Source organism: Acipenser ruthenus, chromosome 3 (assembly GCF_902713425.1).
Source record: "Acipenser ruthenus chromosome 3, fAciRut3.2 maternal haplotype, whole genome shotgun sequence".
Classification (NCBI taxonomy): domain Eukaryota; kingdom Metazoa; phylum Chordata; class Actinopteri; order Acipenseriformes; family Acipenseridae; genus Acipenser; species Acipenser ruthenus.
In genome coordinates, this window is record NC_081191.1 from 52,559,284 (window position 1) to 52,579,336 (window position 20,053).

General features: G+C 37.9%; 1 protein-coding gene across 4 annotated transcripts in view; it reads right to left on the reverse strand.

The window, feature by feature from the left end:
- Nucleotides 1–20,053, reverse strand: part of washc5 (WASH complex subunit 5) — a 152,007-nt gene that overhangs the window by 11,554 nt on the left and 120,400 nt on the right. For all 4 annotated transcript variants that reach the window (XM_059013731.1, XM_034058882.3, XM_059013716.1 and 1 more), the window contains 7 exons: nucleotides 16,932–17,094; nucleotides 16,606–16,708; nucleotides 16,428–16,507; nucleotides 7,197–7,300; nucleotides 6,062–6,191; nucleotides 3,867–3,963; nucleotides 3,254–3,407 (listed from right to left, as the gene is read on the reverse strand). In XM_059013731.1, coding sequence (XP_058869714.1) covers nucleotides 3,254–3,407; nucleotides 3,867–3,963; nucleotides 6,062–6,191; nucleotides 7,197–7,300; nucleotides 16,428–16,507; nucleotides 16,606–16,708; nucleotides 16,932–17,094 — 831 coding nt within the window. The remainder of the gene's footprint in view (nucleotides 1–3,253; nucleotides 3,408–3,866; nucleotides 3,964–6,061; nucleotides 6,192–7,196; nucleotides 7,301–16,427; nucleotides 16,508–16,605; nucleotides 16,709–16,931; nucleotides 17,095–20,053) is intronic.

Here is a 20,053-nt window from a genome sequence, read left to right on the forward strand (position 1 = left end):
ACGGTCGCATCGACCCGGATTACAAACAAAATAAAGGTCTGTTTGGACCGTGAACTTTATTGTCTCTCTTCTGTTACATACCGCATCAATTCTACACCAGCACACTGCAAACCACTTTGCCACACGTGTATGAAGTATTTGTATATCAATTAGATTAACCTATTACATGCTAATTTACTATTTCATTAATCAACATACATATTTAAATTTTGTAAATTACATAAATAAATCTGATAAAACTTTAATTAACTTTAATTATAGATCAGTGATTTTTGGAATTAACTGCAATGACTGCTGTACTACCAGAAGGGATTCTGCACAGATGAAAGCAGCGGTGTCAGTGTGAAGATGCCTTGCGGGAACTTCTTTTTTCTTCTTCTCCAGTTCTGCTGGGATTACTGAGGGATAGCGTGTTGCTTTGTCTTTTCCATTTTTTTTTTTTTTTTTAATTACTGCTACAAATACGTTGCTAGCATTGTTAAATGCTGTGTCTTTCGTTGAATTCACTTTTCTGCTGTACGGTGTGTAGGGGTGAGACGATACACCAAGGTCACGATAAGATATGTATCATGATACACAAGCCACAATATGATTCGTATCACGATACTTATGAAAAACTCATCTCTGCTTGACGGACTTGAAAATATTTCAGATCTGTACACAGATTCAGTTGAAATGCAATCATATTTATTTACCACTAAGTAGTATACCACTTGTTTGAGTTTAAAGATAAAGATAAAGTAGTATTAGAGGTCCTGACCCATCACACTTAAATTAACCAAATCTGCCTTACCACATTTCTGAGAAAAGGAAAAAAATACTAAGCAATGGGTTTGAGAAGTATTAAAAGTACAAACTTTGTTTATGTGTCTCTTTAGAAAAATCTAAATATCAAGTTTTTCAGCATTAAGTTGTGATGTCTAATCAATAACAATTTAAATATTTTTATAAACGTACATCAGCATTTTTGCTTGCATCATACTTAACTTAAACCAATAGATTATTATTATTATTATTACCACCACACACAGTACTTGTATTTTTGAAGTTAAGGTTGAGTATATTATTTAATTTTGTATACTATTCTACATTGTGCTGTTTTTAAATGTGGTTGGAAATAATTTTAATTATTAGATTAAAATTAGTATTAAATAAGTGATTTATCAGGATTAACACATTTCTTTAAAGAAAGTAACATTCAGCCAAATCAAAAGTATAATGATTATTCAACCAAATAAAAACACTACTAGGGCACACTGAAAGGTGAGCAAATATAAAATAAAACTCAAAAAGAAATGTAAAAATGCAGTATGTTTTGTCACCTATAATACAATAGCTTTACAGGAAACACATGTACTTTCCGCAAAAAAAAAAAAAAGTTGTCAGACGCACTTCTAGCCTATCCTCCCTCACAAATGAGCCTTTACTCGTATATATACAAAAAAAAGAATAATTTACACCAGATAAGGAAACATTAAAAAGGAGAGCAATGCATTAAAAACAAAAGAGAGAAACATATAGCTATCAATTATTTGACATAAAATGCTCTCACAAAAGGAGACAAAAAACATAGCAAAACTAGTAACTTTAGCAAAATAAGCCATAGCAGCAACTTTATACAGACACTGCTCGCTTCTTGATTTCTCTCTCTGCACAACAAACAAGGCAGACTGTGTCCGCCTCCTCTACACTCCCATTGGCCAGAATCACCCACTGTTTCAACTTCCATTGGCCAGGCAGCGGTTCTGCAGGCTGTTGAAGCCTTTAATACAGTGTCAGTATTCTCTGCTTGCTGGCAATGGAATACAGAAAAAAAAAAAGTTTGTTATTTGGGCCTATTATTATTATTATTATTATTATTATTATTATTATTATTATTATTATTTTCTAAGTTTTCTTTTTCTTTAAAATTGTTCAACTTTTATTATTGTTAAGTCATTTATTTCACGTTTTTGTCTGTATCAGTTTTCATTAAGGATTGTAAATTAAATTAAAATGAAGAACTCACCATTGTTTCCTCTATTCCTGCTTAAATTTCGGAAGTGTCTGGTTGACTCATTGCACAATGTGATATGTCTAGGATCAAGTGGAGTTTACATTCAAAACAACCAAGACCTTTTCTTTCATGATTTACAGTTTAATAAATGTGGCATATTAGCTACTCATTTCAAGCTTGAATCACGATACATGAAGGTGTATCGTATTGTAAAGTATCGCGATGCATCGATACACGATGAACAGTCTCACTCCTAACGGTGGGTCATTGAAAACGCGATTTATCCCAGCTCGCAGACTTATAAAGTATGCTGTACTGCTCTCCATCTTTATTCCTTACAGAACCGGCATAAAATTCCCAGAGGAGACTGTTCAACTCGTCCTTAAAAGTAAATTAAATGCAAGTGGGCTACCTTTTTCTTGGAGCCAGTTTTGTAGGATATTCACAGGCCATTTTTTGTTAGGTCAAGTTCGAGTTGATTCAGGTCTGGTTCCATTATTTCACTGTGCCGTGTTTTTTTTTTTACTTATAAGAAATTAATTACTGGTACTTTATCCGGTTCAGGAAATTAATCTTCATACCATTCAACAGTTTTTTCATTAAAAAGATCAACATTTGATTCTGGGTCTAACATTTTTATTAAGGTAGTGGTTACTAAATACAGATATTAAATGTTAGAATTAGTGCAGGTAAGTGGTGGAGGAATTTGAATCAAAGTTGAGGTGTCTGTTGAACGGTTGTGTGGGATTAACGCATGGCTGATAGAATGCAGCTAATCAATCAAAGAGCAGGATTTTTCCTAGCAGATCTATAATGCATAATATATACATAAATGCATTTAAAAAAAAAAAAAAGAAAAAACTTTCAACTTTGTGCTTCCATGTCACAACATTTGATATGCAACCTGTAACAAATGGTAATATGTTAAGATTAACTTATTGGTCTGCTGTTTAGAGTGTAATTCTATTTCCTGTACTACTAGACCTGCACAGCTATGGCCAAAAATGTTGCATCACCCTATAGAATGAAATTCTATGTAATGCAAAACTTTTGTCCATAGCTGTACACTGTTAATTAGTGGACATGTATTGTAACTAGGCATTTCTACAATTAACTTGATGTGGTGAGAGGAGCCCTGCATATTTTATGTTTTGAGGCAATTTACTATGCCTGAAAATACTGACCAAGTAGCTTTTTAATGGAAGCCATTACAATTAAGGACATATAACAGCAACCTACTCAATTACACAGTATTACCTTGTGCACTGATCCATTAAAGAGCGGATAAATTGACCAATTAGGGCCAAAAATTGTTCTGTGTATCTTGAATGGAACTGCTTCAGCAAGGTCAGAAGCCCCAGAACCAAGGGAGGCCAGTCTATTGGGTCTGTGGACTTCCTACAAGTCATTCCTAACAGATAGAAAGAAAATAGATTAATAGGATAGTAATATAAATAATATGTTCAATGAGTTCAGAACTCAATTATGAATAAAAGTCAACAGGCTTGCTTTCTTGTAGCAAACCAAAAACCTGAGATGAAAAATGCCACAGGTCTCGAGGTTTATTTTAAAATGCTATACAATACAAAACAAATATGTCAGTAACATACATTCCCTGCCACACCTTCTAAATCCCCAAAATCTGACACTCAATAATTTATGCTAAATAATGTTAATACCACGTGTCATGCCAATTGGATAAGCGATTCCCCAGATACATGCAATGTGTGAAGTGTGACCCAAGTATGTACATATGCCCACCTCCCCTTCGCATTTCAGGGGATAATACAACACAACAAACAAATATGCAAAATTTTTCATGTGAAGTATACCAAGACATGTTAAACACCCTGCAGAGAAGTACTTGTACCTTGGTTCTTGTTGTAATGCAGCTTTGGCAACTGGGCAACGAGAAACAGAAAGTTCACTATAGGAAAATACGACAGGCGTTTCGTTGTTATGTAGATCTAGAAAATAAAAACAGAATTTAATATACTGAGCATTAAAATAAACTTCACTTATATTTGAGCATCAAAAGAAACTTATATTTGGAAAAGATTCACTAGATGAAAAATTACAAACTCTGTTTTAGAGCAGGTGCAGTGACTTTTTATTGTGCTGATTTAATAATTGACATCACAGAGATTCTGCAAAATGATCTGTCGATCTCGGGCAGGTGGTGTGACTCTTGGTCTCCCAGTTCATGGCCTGTCATTGACAGAGTGTGTCTGGTTATACCATCTCACCAGGTTTGAAATTGCTGGCGTGAGCACCCAAGACGGCGAGCCACAGTACGCTGCCCTAGTTCAGCTTCCAACATGCCGATTGCACAAAGGCGCTGCTCTCTTGACTGACGTGGCATATTGTTTTCTTTATTGCTTTTATTCAAGCTTGCAATTCAACAGCTGAAATCACTCCACAGCGAGTGTCCAATCAACTGTCTCACTAATTGGGTGATTAAGTGCATATGCTTCAGTCATAGTCACTCATAAGAACATAAGAAAGTTTACAAACGAGAGGAGGCCATTCAGCCCATCTTGCTCGTTTGGTTGTTAGTAGCTTATTGATTCCAGAATCTCATCAAGCAGCTTCTTGAAGGATCCCAGGGTGTCAGCTTCAACAACATTACTGGGGAGTTGGTTCCAGACCCTCACAATTCTCTGTGTAAAAAAGTGCCTCCTATTTTCTGTTCTGAATGCCCCTTTATCTAATCTCCATTTTGACCCCTGGTCCTTGTTTCTTTTTTCAGGTCAAAGAAGTCCCCTGGGTTGACATTGTCTATACCTTTTAGGATTTTGAATGTTTGAATCAGATCGTCGCATAGTCTTCTTTGTTCAAGACTGAATAGATTCAATTCTTTTAGCCTGTCTGCATACGACATGCCTTTTAAACCTGGGATAATTCTGGTTGCTCTTCTTTGCACTCTTTCTAGAGCAGCAATATCCTTTTTGTAATGAGGTGACCAGAACTGAACACAGTATTCTAGGTGAGGTCTTACTAATGCATTGTAGAGTTTTAACATTACTTCCCTTGATTTAAATTCAACACTTCTCACAATATATCTGAGCATCTTGTTGGCCTTTTTTATAGCTTCCCCACATTGTCTAGATGAAGACATTTCTGAGTCAACATAAACTCCTAGGTCTTCTTCATAGATTCCTTCTACAATTTCAGTATCTCCCATATGACATTTATAATGCACATTTTTGTTGCCTGCGTGCAGTACTTTACAGTTTTCTCTGTTAAATTTCATTTGCCATGTGTCTGCCCAATTCTGAATGCTGTCTAGATCATTTTGAATGACCTTTGCTGCTGCAACAGTGTTTGCCACTCCTCCTATTTTTGTGTCGTCTGCAAATTTAACGAGTTTGCTTACTATACCAGAATCTAAATCATTAATGTAGATTAGGAATAGAAGAGGACCTAATACTGATCCCTGTGGTACACTCAAGCGTGTAATGATCAAGGGTGAATGATCGAGTGATTAAAAAGAAACCAAAAACATTTAGTCAATGTCCATCATTTATATACCTTATTTTTTTTCCCTGGAAATAAGTGTTATAATAGTGATAACTTTCTTTTGATGCTCGGTCTATAATAGTTCATTAAAAGGGAAGTAAACTGGGCTGGGTTGGGCTAGGTAGACCACACTTTGGTTGATCCCTGGAGCCAACATTGCTGCAGTTTGTGTGTGCTGATGTGCCAGGGAGGCCGCAAATAGGCTGATCCCTGGAGCCAGCATTACACTTCAGCCATCAACACCGGGCGAAAAGGAAATCCATAACTGGCGGAGGAAAAGCGCTGAAGGCTCCTGTATTACAGCGAATCTGGGGTCTCAACCACTATCATCTAATTTTATCTCAGCAAAAGCCGAGTCCTATATTTGTATTAAGTAAATAACAGTTACTCTCACTTAATAAAAATCGTAAAACATAAAAATGAATTGCAGTTCCTTTTATATATAATGGAAATAAATCACACTGATATATTACACATTACGGAAATGCATAAAACTGAGCTCAGAAACTTATCAAACTTATCTAATACTGACTTGTGAAAACTCACTTTATTCAGAGGATTGTGTACTCCTGCTGCTTCCAAATATGCTGCTATTTCATACAGAAGGGGGTTGTCTTCTTTTGGATATGGCAGTGAGGGGTCCTGGTAATGAGCTTCAATATCAGCCAGAAGAGATCTGAAATAACATATTAGTGTTATGTGGAGAGCTACTTGAAATCTGTCTTTATTATGACATGACACAACATTTTAGATATTTAGATTAAAACCTAAGGGCACTTTCACACCTAGTTCACTTGCATGCAGTTCACTTGCACGCAGTTCACTTGCAAACAAACACATTTTTTTTAGGTTTGCTTCGGTTCGTTTCACAGCAGAAAAATTCAAGTGAACTTGAGTTTCATTTAAAGTGCATTCAAATGTGTTTGTTTGGACCACTTGCAGCTTCATCCAGACTACAGTTCTATTGGTTTCACATTGCACTTTTCCAAAGACACTCAGCTCTCTTGCTGATTACCAAGAGAGGAAGTTCTCTCTGGAAAAACGTTTTCCATCATGCCCAACACGGCGAATACTTTACGTGATGTGCTGTTGTCCGTGATCTTTTGGTTTATTTGGTGCTCACAACATAATTGCATAAGAAAGAGAACATGCCAAAATAGTATTTGTCAGAAAAACACTGTTCTTTTGGAAGAAATGCCAGAGACAATCATAATGTAAATATTGTACACTTAACCATGCAATTTAACTGTTCACAACAACAACCACCACAACAACCACAACCACAACAACCGCTTGTTGTGAATTTTGTATGTGTGACAGTGTGGCGAGACAGAGGTGCAGCAGGAGCTGGTTTACTAAATTCAAACGGAGCAGTGCAAATGCAACAGTTACTGACATCTGTACAGACAGTACCCCTTTATCTTAACACAATGTTTTCCCTGCGAGTATATATGGTACAATTATAATAAAGCCAGATGCAATACATGTGCTGAATCATTATTCAATTGTCATTTCATATTTTTTGACACACCGAACCACACTTCAATCTGCATCAAAGAGAAACAAACGTGAAAAAATAGATGTGAAAATGCCCAAAATATCCTTATCCTATTTTTGAGACAATTAAGCCAGGCATGTTGAAATGTATACCATTTGTTTTTAAAATGGTCTAGGTACTTACTTGTTCAGGTTCTCTAGAGCAGCTGCTAGATGTTTAGAGTCAAACTTACAGGAGTAGTTCAATTCGTTAGCAATCTGCTGTCTTAATATCTGCATCTGACCCACCTGCAGAAAATAATTACAATGTAGGCTAGGTATTTTAAATCAGTATTTTTACTTTAAAATGACTGCAATGGAAATATAAAAACTTAAAAAAAGATTAATCAGAAGGTGACACTAACCTGAGAAGGACCTTTTGCACTAAAACATGCCTTTTTCCAACTCTCTCTTTATAAACGTAATTTTCAATGTATTTTATAAACCATTTACTACAAATAAAACCAACAGCAACTCTCTAATATTTACATTTTTTGCAAAGTTACTTGATGTCTTTCTTAGTGGATTCCATGTACAATTAATAATATATACATCAAAGCAAGCACCGTACCTTTGGTGACTTCACTAAATGGACTCCCCCAGGAAAGCAAAATGGTGTGAGAGCACACATGGTAACCTTGCGATATATATTTAATTAAATTAGTCCATACAAAAAAAGAGACAGATGTTAATGCCTATACAACAATAATGACGTTTCGACACTGCCATATATATATACCATAAATAGGGCTTCTTTTTTACGGGTTTTATTAATTTTATTTTTCTGTGCTTATTTTGAGCTATTTTTGAGTTCTATGTAAATCGTTTTTTTCGGGGCTTCGTTTTTGATATACTTTATGAAATTAGTGTTTTCGGTTACTTTCCAAAATGCTTGAGCGTTTTTTTTTCTGTGTGTCAAAATATGTATAGTAACTCGACAGTACTTGCACACTAAGTTGTAGCTTCTTTCCTTTGCTGTCTTCCACAACGAAATCCCTATGGTCACGGGCACATTCTTCTGGGGTTTTTGTGGTGGGGGCATTTTTGTACATTTCGCCACAATTCTGTTTTAAATCCTCCGTATCTTAACTGTAATACAGCTTGAAATCCCGCTAGCAAGCCTCCATCCTGATTGTAATCTCGTTTTAAACTTGCAAGCGGAGTCTCCAATAGAAATGTAGGAATGTGCTGTCACTCAGTAGTTGGGGCGGGTTTAAAGTATTCAGAATGAATCAATGATAGATACAAGTCAGGAAGGTGGGACGTTGCCCAGCAGCACTGGGAAATGTATTTATTATTATTTTTGTAGTATGTTTTTTTTTTTTTTTTTTTAAATGGGAAAAGGGTAAAGTAAACGTGAATAGATGAACCATTTCCACAGTTTTTCCGGTGTTTATTATTGGCTATCCACCGATTTAATTTTTTTTGTAAATCGGGGGTGTTTTATCGGTTAAAACCGAAAATCAGAAGCCCTAATAACCATAATGTATACAAGCCTCTACAGGGCAAAAAACATTGAACATTGATTTTCAATAAATCAAACCAGTGAACTACCCAACATGTATGTTGTTATATTTTAACAGGTGTTCTTAATTTAGTGACAATTGTTTTACATTTATAAAACCAATACAGAAAAAATTATAGAAATACTTTATTTGAAAATAAGGATAGAACAAACAGTGTTCATCATATGTGTTTCTCATCTGAATATAAACCACAAGCAAGTGCAATTAAAAACATAATTATTAAACACTGGCATATCTTCGAAAGTGGCAAACAACTTAACATCTTTACCTCAGCACCCCTTATGATCACTTTTAGATGAGCACACAATATCAGAGATAGGGTAGTACATACAGTACATTCTCTCTGTAAAGAAAAATTGGCTCCCTAGCAAACCAGATGGTAATTTTCGTTCTGGCCATTGCGTACACTGTGCTAATACTATGGACACAAAAGCTTTCCATCTCCCCCATATCGGTACTAAATATAAAATAAGACGTTTTACTAATTGCAATACAACACATGTTGTCTATAGGCTTAAATGCCCATGTGGGCAAGTATATATATTCCAGATGAAAAGAGCTCTTAAAATACGAATAGCTGAACATAAAGCAGCCTTTTGTAACAGAAATATGGATTATGTCATTGCCTAATACTATATTACAACTAACCACGGTTCAGTATCTTCTCTGAATTTTTTTTGTGTAGAGAAGATTCGGTCTGTCAAACAGAGGCAGGGATCTGATTAATAAGTTACGACGTTGTGAGTGTTATTGGATACATACATTAGATACAGTAGAGCTGAAGGGACTTGATGAAGAACTCAGTTTAGCCCGATTTCTTCAGCCATTACGTGTTCTGTATCATCAGTATTAATGAAGAAATTTTTAAAACTATGCTGTTGTTTACATTAAATTGCCAGTACTCTTCTTTTTCTGTATTGGTTTTATAAATGTAGTGTAATTAATTAGTTTACCTGCTTAAGTTAATTGGACAAGAGTCTTTAAGTACCTGTGCACACAAGCCTCCCCAGAAGGAAGACACTGGCAGTGTCGAAACATCAGCATTGTTGTATAGACATTAACATCTGTCGCTGAAGGAAAGCAGTTTGCTTTGATCTATTGTCCTGCTGTGATTGAGCACCTGTGATTGTTTGAAGTTTACCTGCTGAAGTGCGGCGGCACGCTTGTGTGTGTGTGTGTGTGTGTGTGAGTATATATATATATATATATATATATATATATATATATATATATATATATATATATATATATATATATATATATATATAGTGCCTTGCGAAAGTATTCGGCCCCCTTGAACTTTGCGACCTTTTGCCACATTTCAGGCTTCAAACATAAAGATATGAAACTGTAATTTTTTGTGAAGAATCAACAACAAGTGGGACACAATCATGAAGTGGAACGAAATTTATTGGATATTTCAAACTTTAACAAATAAAAAACTGAAAAATTGGGCGTGCAAAATTATTCAGCCCCTTTACTTTCAGTGCAGCAAACTCTCTCCAGAAGTTCAGTGAGGATCTCTGAATGATCCAATGTTGACCTAAATGACTAATGATGATAAATAGAATCCACCTGTGTGTAATCAAGTCTCCATATAAATGCACCTGCACTGTGATAGTCTCAGAGGTCCGTTTAAAGCGCAGAGAGCATCATGAAGAACAAGGAACACACCAGGCAGGTCCGAGATACTGTTGTGGAGAAGTTTAAAGCCGGATTTGGATACAAAAAGATTTCCCAAGCTTTAAACATCCCAAGGAGCACTGTGCAAGCGATAATATTGAAATGGAAGGAGTATCAGACCACTGCAAATCTACCAAGACCTGGCCGTCCCTCTAAACTTTAAGCTCATACAAGGAGAAGACTGATCAGAGATGCAGCCAAGAGGCCCATGATCACTCTGGATGAACTGCAGAGATCTACAGCTGAGGTGGGAGACTCTGTCCATAGGACAACAATCAGTCGTATACTGCACAAATCTGGCCTTTATGGAAGAGTGGCAAGAAGAAAGCCATTTCTTAAAGATATCCATAAAAAGTGTCGTTTACAGTTTGCCACAAGCCACCTGGGAGACACACCAAACATGTGGAAGAAGGTGCTCTGGTCAGATGAAACCAAAATCGAACTTTTTGGCAACAATGCAAAACGTTATGTTTGGCGTAAAAGCAACACAGCTCATCACCCTGAACACACCATCCCCACTGTCAAACATGGTGGTGGCAGCATCATGGTTTGGGCCTGCTTTTCTTCAGCAGGGACAGGGAAGATGGTTAAAATTGATGGGAAGATGGATGGAGCCAAATACAGGACCATTCTGGAAGAAAACCTGATGGAGTCTGCAAAAGACCTGAGACTGGGATGGAGATTTGTCTTCCAACAAGACAATGATCCAAAACATAAAGCAAAATCTACAATGGAATGGTTCACAAATAAACATATCCAGGTGTTAGAATGGCCAAGTCAAAGTCCAGACCTGAATCCAATCGAGAATCTGTGGAAAGAACTGAAAACTGCTGTTCACAAATGCTCTCCATCCAACCTCACTGAGCTCGAGCTGTTTTGCAAGGAGGAATGGGCAAAAATTTCAGTCTCTCGATGTGCAAAACTGATAGAGACATACCCCAAGCGACTTACAGCTGTAATCGCAGCAAAAGGTGGCGCTACAAAGTATTAACTTAAGGGGGCTGAATAATTTTGCACGCCCAATTTTTCAGTTTTTTATTTGTTAAAAAAGTTTGAAATATCCAATAAATTTCGTTCCACTTCATGATTGTGTCCCACTTGTTGTTGATTCTTCACAAAAAATTACAGGTTTCATATCTTTATGTTTGAAGCCTGAAATGTGGCAAAAGGTCGCAAAGTTCAAGGGGGCCGAATACTTTCGCAAGGCACTGTATATAAAGTACTGTGAGAAAGTATTTGCCCCCTGCCTGATTTTCTGCATTTTTGCATATTTTTGACACTGAATGTTATCAGACCTTCAACTAAAACCTAGTATTAGATAAAAGGGACCCTGAGTGAACAAATAACACAATAATTTGATAATTATTTCATTTATTTATTAAAGAAAGTTATGCAACACCCAATGCCCCAGTGTGAAAAAGTAAATCACACAGGGGCCTGTAGTTATTGATTAGTCTTTCACAGCGCCATGGAGGAATTTTGGCCCACTCCTCCATGCAGAACTACGTCAACTCAGTGACATTTGTGGGTTTTCGAGCATGAACTGATTGTTTCAGGTCCTGCCACAACATCTCAATGGGGTTTAGGTCTGGACTTTGACTAGGCCATTCTAAAACTTTCTTGTTCTTCAGCCATTCTGATGTAGACTTGCTTGTGTGTTTCGGATCATTGTCTTGCTGCATGACCCAGCTGCGCTTCACCTTCAGCTCACGGACGGATGGCCTGACATTCTCCTGTAGAATTCTCTGATACAGAGCAGAATTCATGGTTCCTTCAATGATGGCAAGGTGTCCAGGTCCTGATGCAGCAAAGCATTCCCAAACCATGACACTACCACCACCATGCTTGACCGCTGGTATGAGGTTCTTACTGTGGAATGCAGTGTTTGGTTTTCGCCAGACATAATGGGGCCCATGTCGGCCAAAAAGTTCCACTTTTGATTCATCTGCCCATAGAACATTGTTCCAGAACTCTTGAGGATCATCCAGGTGCATTCATGTTCTTCTTAGTGACCAATGGTTTCCGCCTTGCTACTCTGCCATGAATCCCATTTTTCCCCAGTGTCTTTCTGATGGTGGAGTCATTGTTATACAATGACATTAGAAATGCATATAGAAAAGGAGAAAGGAGGGGGGGGGGGGGGAGGGTTAGGTTGGCCAGGGTGTCCTTGGCTCACCGCGCAGCAGCCTGGCCGGGCGCCTGCGGGCTTGCCTGTAAGCTGCCCAGAGCTGCGTTGTCCTCCGACGCTGTAGCTCTGAGGCGGCTGCACAGTGAGTTCGCAGTGTGTAAAGAAGCGGGCGGCTGACGGCACACGCTTCGGAGGACAGCGTGTGATGATATTCGCCCCTCCCGAGTCAGCGCGGGGTGGTAGCGGTGAGCTGAGCCTAAAAAATATTTGGTCATTTCAAATTGGGGAGAAAATAATAAAAAAAACTAATTGGCAACGACTAAATTATAATAAAAAAAAAAAAAATGTAGTACTAGATGCGCAAAACAATGACATCCCAAAAGTAGACAAATCTAAATCTAAAACAAAATGGCCAAAATGGTTTAATAGATCAATTAAAAACAATATTTCAGCGAAAAAAGGCACTTTACAGAGCGTTTAAAAACAAAGTACACAGAAAGAGTACTTGGAACTGCAAACACAAGTCAAAAAGGAAGTTAGAAAGGCCAAGAGAGAGATAGAAATCAATATTGCTAAGGGGGCTAAAACCAATTCCAAAATGTTTTTCCAATATTATAACAGCAAGAGAACATTCAAAGAGGAGGTTAAATGTCTAACAGACACAAATGGCAAAATCATAGATGAAGAAAAATAAAATAGCAAATATATTAAATGATTACTTTTCACAGGTTTTTACAAAGGAGGACACGGACAACATGCCCCACATGTCGACCTGTTCCTATCCAATTTTAAACAACTTTAGCATAACAGAGGCAGAAGTGTTAAAGGGACTAGGAGCTCTTAAAATAAACAAATCCCCTGGGCCGGATGAGATCCTCCCAATAGTACTCAAAGAAATGAAAGAAGTTATTTACAAACCGCTAACCAAGATCATGCAACAGTCTCTTGACACAGGGGTTGTACCGACAGACTGAAAAATTGTAAATCTAATACTGATCCACAAAAAGGGAGACAAAACCGAACCAGGTAACTACAGACCAATAAGCCTGATTTCTATTTTATGGAAACTATAATAACATCCAAAATGAAAAATGACCTATATGGTAACAATATCCTCCAAGACAGTCAGCATGGTTTTAGGCAAGGGAGATCGTGTCTAACTAACCTACTTGACTTTTTTGAGGATGCAACATTGAAAATGGATAACTGCATACGACATGGTCTATTTAGATTTCCAGAAAGATTTTGACAAAGTCCCGCATAAAAGATTAATTCTCAAACTGAACGCAGTAGGGATTCAAGGAAATGCATGCACATGGATTAGGGAGTGGTTAACATGTAGAAAACAGAAAGTAGTGATTAGAGGAGAAACCTCAAAATGGAGTCAGGTAACCAGTGGTGTACCACAGGGATCAGTATTAGGTCCTCTGCTATTCCTAATCTACATTAATGATTTAGATTCTGGTATAGTAAGCAAACTCGTTAAATTTGCAGACGACACAAAAATAGGAGGAGTGGCAAACACTGTTGAAGCAGCAAAGGTCATTCAAAATGATCTAGACAGCATTCAGAATTGGGCAGACACATGACAAATGACATTTAATAGAGAAAAGTGTAAAGTATTGCATGCGGGCAATACAAATGTGCAGTATAAATATCATATGGGAGATAGTGAAATTGAAGAAGGGAACTATGAAAAAGCCCTAGGAGTTTATGTTGACTCAGAAATGTCTTCATCTAGACAATGTGGGGAAGCTATAAAAAAGGCCAACAAGATGCTCGGATATATTGTGAAGTGTTGAATTTAAATCAAGGGAAGTAATGTTAAAACTCTACAATGCATTAGTAAGACCTCACCTAGAATATTGTGTTCAGTTCTGGTCACCTCGTTACAAAAAGGATATTGCTGCTCTAGAAAGAGTGCAAAGAAGAGCAACCAGAATTATCCCAGGTTTAAAAGGCATGTCATATGCAGACAGGCTAAAAGAATTGAATCTATTCAGTCTTGAACAAAGAAGACTACGCGGCGATCTGATTCAAACATTCAAAATCCTAAAAGGTATAGACAATGTCAACCCAGGGGACTACTTTGATCTGAAAAAAGAAACAAGGACCAGGGGTCACAAATGGAGATTAGATAAAGGGGCATTCAGAACAGAAAATAGGGGACACTTTTTTACACAGAGAATTGTGAGGGTCTGGAACCAACTCCCCAGTAATGTTGTTGAAGCTGACACCCTGGGATCTTTCAAGAAGCTGCTTGATGAGATTCTGGGATCAATAAGCTACTAACAACCAAACGAGCAAGATGGGCTAAATGGCCTCCTCTCGTTTGTAAACTTTCTTATGTTCTTAATCTCCATTTGTGACCCCTGGTCCTTGTTTCTTTATTCAGGTCAAAAAAGTCCCCTGGGTCAACATTGTCTATACCTTTTAAGAATTTGAATGCTTGAATCAGATCACCGCGTAGTCATCTTTGTTCAAGACTGAATAGATTCAATTCTTTCAGCCTAACTACACACAACATTCCTCTTAAACCCAGGATAATTCTGGTTGCTCTTCTTTGCACTCTTTCTACAGCAGCAATATCCTTTTTGTAACGAGGTGACCAGAACCGAACACAATATTCTAGATGAGGTCTTACTAATGCATTGTAAAGTTTTAACATTACTTCCCTTGATTTAAATTCAACACTTATATATCCAATATATCCAAGCATCTTGTTGGCCTTTTTTTTTTATAGCTTCCCCACATTGTCTAGAATAGATGAAGACATTTCTGAGTCAACATAAACTCCTAGGTCTTTTTCATAAATTCCTTCTTCAAATTTCAGTATCTCCCATATGACATTTATAATGCACATTTTTGTTGCCTGCGTGCAGTACTTTACAGTTTTCTCTATTAAATGTCATTTGCCATGTGTCTGCCCAGTTTTGAATGCTGTCTAGATCATTTTGAATGACCTTTGTTGCAGCAACAGTGTTTGCCATGCCCCCTATTTTTGTGTCGTCTAATCCATTGTTAATTATCCCCTGCACCTGGTTATCATTGTAATCAATTAGAGCCAGGTGCAGGGTATTTTAGGAGAGCAGTCAGTCTGCTGTGTGGACAGCCCGCTTGATAGTGTGCTTAAGCGTATGGAAGAAAGGTACTGTGTATAGTCTTTTTGTAAAACTGTGTTTTTGTTTAACAGGTAAACAGCTCAGCTGTCCTGTTTTATAGTTCAGGTTCTTGTTTATGTTTAGGTTAGTGCTCAAAGAGCTAGATGTTTATTTTGTTTTTGATTAATTTTTGAAAATTAAAGTGCACAGAAGCGTTTATTCTTTCAAATCCTGGGTATTTGGTCGTGTTTGGAAGGGAAAAGAACCCGAACGAGCCTGTGTGGCAAGTCTCTGGTATTCTTTCTATCTATCTTTTTTTTTTTTTTTTATAAAAGGCAGCACAACTAGTCATACTTTCACTGCAACTACATAACCGCAACGCTACACAGATTCACATCTTAACCCTTTCGACAGACTAGGTTACTATTTACATTTACCCTGCCTCAATATAGGCTGAATAACTTTGCTATTCCCGTAATGTGTGTGTGTGTGTTATAAGTGAAAAAGAAGTGATATCCGAAACAAAAACACATTGTAAATGTGAAAAAACGCTAAGTTATCAAAAGTGCCCAGCCATTTTAAGTGGAGATATCAAAAACATAAGCCAAGTTTCCAGAAACCATTGGGGCAATTGACCTCCACCACTTTTACAGTTGTGCCTCTTTGCTTGGTGCTGGCCAAGGTTGATCCAATTGTTTCTTCTGAATTAGCTTGTGTTTTTGATACAAGTTAGAAGAAACAAACAATTGGGGTAACCATGGCCCCCGAACGAGTTTACAGTTGTGCCCATTTGCTTTGTGCTGGGCAAGTTTGCCCCAATGGTTTCTTGAAACTTGGCTTGTGTTTTTTGATATCTCCACTTTAAGTGGCCGGGCACTTTTGATAACTTGGCGTTGTTTCACATTTCCAATGGGTTTTTGTTTCGGATCATTGTTTACCTTTAGGATTGCTTCCAAATACGAGGGCCAGATTTTTTGTGTTTTCGCAACAGCTGTAGAGTAGACTTTGCTTGCATTCCCTGAAACAACACAATCAAAACCCAATTAGTTGGAAAATGTATCATTTTGAACATTTAAATAAGATATATATATTTTTTTTTGTATTTAGTACACTTACCCACAATTCCTTTAACAGGACTTACAGCATTCATTAATGCCTTTAATGTATCTAAAACACTTCTATCCATAAGAACTGTCTTCTGGAACATGATCAAAAAATTCTGTATGTAACAAAAATAAAACAAGCATGTTAGTAGTATACATCCCCTGCCACATCTGTAAATACTAAATAACAGGTACCCATATCATAACAGAAGCCGACTACAAATACTGTACTTTACACAACAATTTTACTATGCAGGCACTGAAGCAATTTTTTTTATAAAATCCCAATGGCTCCCTTTTGTAGCAAGTACTGAGAGGTGGCTGTAAATTGCTGTGTACCTGTAGCTCCTTCACAATCATAAAACAGAGAAGTCTGTCTAGGCCATTCAAACCAAATGTTCCAAGGGTGTCTTGGATCTCTGAAAATAACCGATTGTTGGTCACCTCCTGATGAGTCTTCATGTCATACCACGTGTTCATCTGATCTATGTAGCAGGTCACTCTGAAAAGAGGATGTGTGCTATTGAATATGTTGATATAGACAGTAAAAAAACAAAACAAAACAAAAATCTGCAAGTACAATATCCTGAAACTGTTTACAACACAGTACCTATTCTGGGTGTGAAAATGAATACAAAAGTAACATATATAATGTATGTGTGTGTATGTATGTATGTATGTACACACACACACACACACACACACACATATACACACACACACACACAAACAAACACACACACACACACACACACACACACACACACACACACACACACAGTGCCGTGAAAGTATTTGCCCCGTCTGATTTTCTGCATTTTTCATATTTTTGACACTGAATGTTAGGAGATCTTTAACCAAAACCTAATATTAGATAAAAGGGACCCTGAGTGAACAAATAACACAAAAATTTGATACATATTTAATTTATTTATTAAAGAAAGTTATGCAACACCCAATGCCCCTGTGTGAAAAAGTAAAAGTAAATCGCCCCCTTATACTCAATAACTGGTTACACCACCTTTAAGCAGCAATAACTGCAACCAAACGCTTCCTGTAGTTATTGATTAGTCTCTCATAGCGCCTTGGAGGAAATTTGGCCCACTCCTCCATACAGAACTGCTTCAACTCAAGCGACATTTGTGGGTTTTCGAGCATGCTCGTTTCAGGTCCTGCCACAACATCTCAATGGGGTTTAGGTCTGGACTTTGACTAGGCCATTCTAAATTTCTTGTTCTTCAACCATTCTGATGTAGACTTGCTTGTGTGTTTCGGATCATTGTCTTGCTGCATGACCCAGCTGCGCTTCACCTTCAGCTCACGGACGGATGGCCTGACATTCTCCTGTAAAATTCTCTGATACAGAGCAGAATTCATGGTTCCTTCAACGATGGCAAGGCGTCGAGGTCCTGATGCAGCAAACCATGACACTACCACCACCATGCTTGACCGTTGCTATGAAGTTCTTACTGTGGAATGCAGTGTTTGGTTTTCGCCAGACATACGGGGCCCATATCGGCCAAAAAATTACACTTTTGACTCATCTGTCCATAGAACATTGTTCCAGAACTCTTCAGGATCATCCAGGTGCTTTTTGGCAAACTTGAGACGAGCATTCATGTTCTTCTTAGTGAGCAATGGTTCTGTTTTAGTTATTCTGTCTTTTGTTGTTTGAAAAGACAATCAAGACATGCCTCCCCTCTAGTCGGTGCCTTGACAAATTGTGTTAGGGAGCAGTCATTTGTCATTTACACCATTTCAATTTTGTCTGTTGTGCTCCCCACCGGGTTTTCCCATTTTATATGGGGGAAGTTGAAATCCCCCATTAGTATGGCTTCTCTGCTACACGCATTTCTAATGTTATTGTATAACAGATTATTTTGCTCGGCGTCTGAATTTGGCGGTCTATAGCATGCTCCTATTATTATGCCCTTTGAATTTTTGTCCATTATTCTGACCCATATTGATTCGGCGTTGTTTTCTTTGTCCAGATTTAACACCTGTGCTTCAAGACTATTTCTTATGTATAGCGCTGCCCCTCTGCCTCTTCTGTCCTGCCTGTCTTTCCTATACACTGTATACCCACTAATATTATATTAGTCTCCATCACTCTGACAGCCAAGTTTCTGTAACACCTATCACATCGTAGTTACTTGTTAGTGCAGTAGCTTCAAGTTCTAACATTTTGTTTCTGAGACTTCTAGTATTTAGATAAATACATTTAATGGATGTCTTACCTGAGCTGATGCCCTTGTTTTGATGTGGTCTCCCTTCTGCTTTTGTTTTTCCCTCCCTTCCTTTCTAGTTTAAATGCTTCTGGACCTCCTGAAGGATCCTTTCTCCGAGTAGATTGGTTCCCTTTTTGTTTAAGTGCAGTCCGTCCCACCTATATAGATAGTCCTTGTTGTAGAATGTGCTCCAATGTTCAAGAAAGGTGAAGCCTTCCTGTGTGCACCACGATTTCAGCCATGCATTTTGATTTTGTATTTCCAGCTGTCCATATGGTCCTTTGCAAGGTGCCGGCAGTATCCCAGAAAATACCACAGTTTTGGTCTTGTCTTTTAATTTCCTTCCTAGCTCTCTGAATTTGTTTTGCAGGGATCTTGGCCTGTCTCTTCCAATGTTGTTTGTACCGATGTGGATGACTACTACTGAGTCGTCTCCTGTTCGTTCTAGGAGCCTGTCCACGTTCTCCGTGATGTGCGTGACAGAGGCTCCTGGAAGGCAGCACACTGTTGTAGAAAGGGGGTCCAAACTGCGAAATGAACTTGCTGTGTTTCTCAATATGGAGTCCCCAACAATCATAACCTCCCTTCTTTTTGCTGCCTGGCCAGCACTGTTTATAGGGTCCTGGATGTTGTTCCTTTCATTCTCTTGATGTTGGTTTTGATCATCTAAATTTTGAAGTGGCTCAAATTTGTTGGATGTTTTGACTTCTGGTGTTTGTTTGTGTTTTTCCCCTGCTTCTGCCTACCTGAACCCAGCTCTTTTGACCCTCTATCTCCCTGGTGGCTTTCAGTCTGCTAGGGGTGCAGACCTCCATGAATTGTGGGTGTGCCAGCTCCTCAAGCTCCTGTTGCTGTCCTGGATCGTGCAGCACTTTACACACACTTGGTTTAGCTCTGCTGGGTTTTCTTGGATTTCCCACATCATGCAGGTGTCACAGATTAATGGCATGAGACCATGTAAATTTTTTTTTTTTTTTTTGGAAGTTTAGGTTTAGCTTCTGCAGCTCTCAACCTGCTTTCAAACTGCTTCTAACTGCTCTGTACTTTTCCACGACTGTCGCTGGGAAGACTGGCTGGCTTTTGTTTGTTTCTGTTGTGCTGCGGCAAATTTGAAATCAGCTGCTCCAAGTTTCATCTTGTTATCAGAAAAAGACACACAGCTGTTGGACTTTAAGCTGCAGTGTTCTGATTAAAGCAATTAAAGATGTAATTTAAAGATGTAATTTCTCCTTA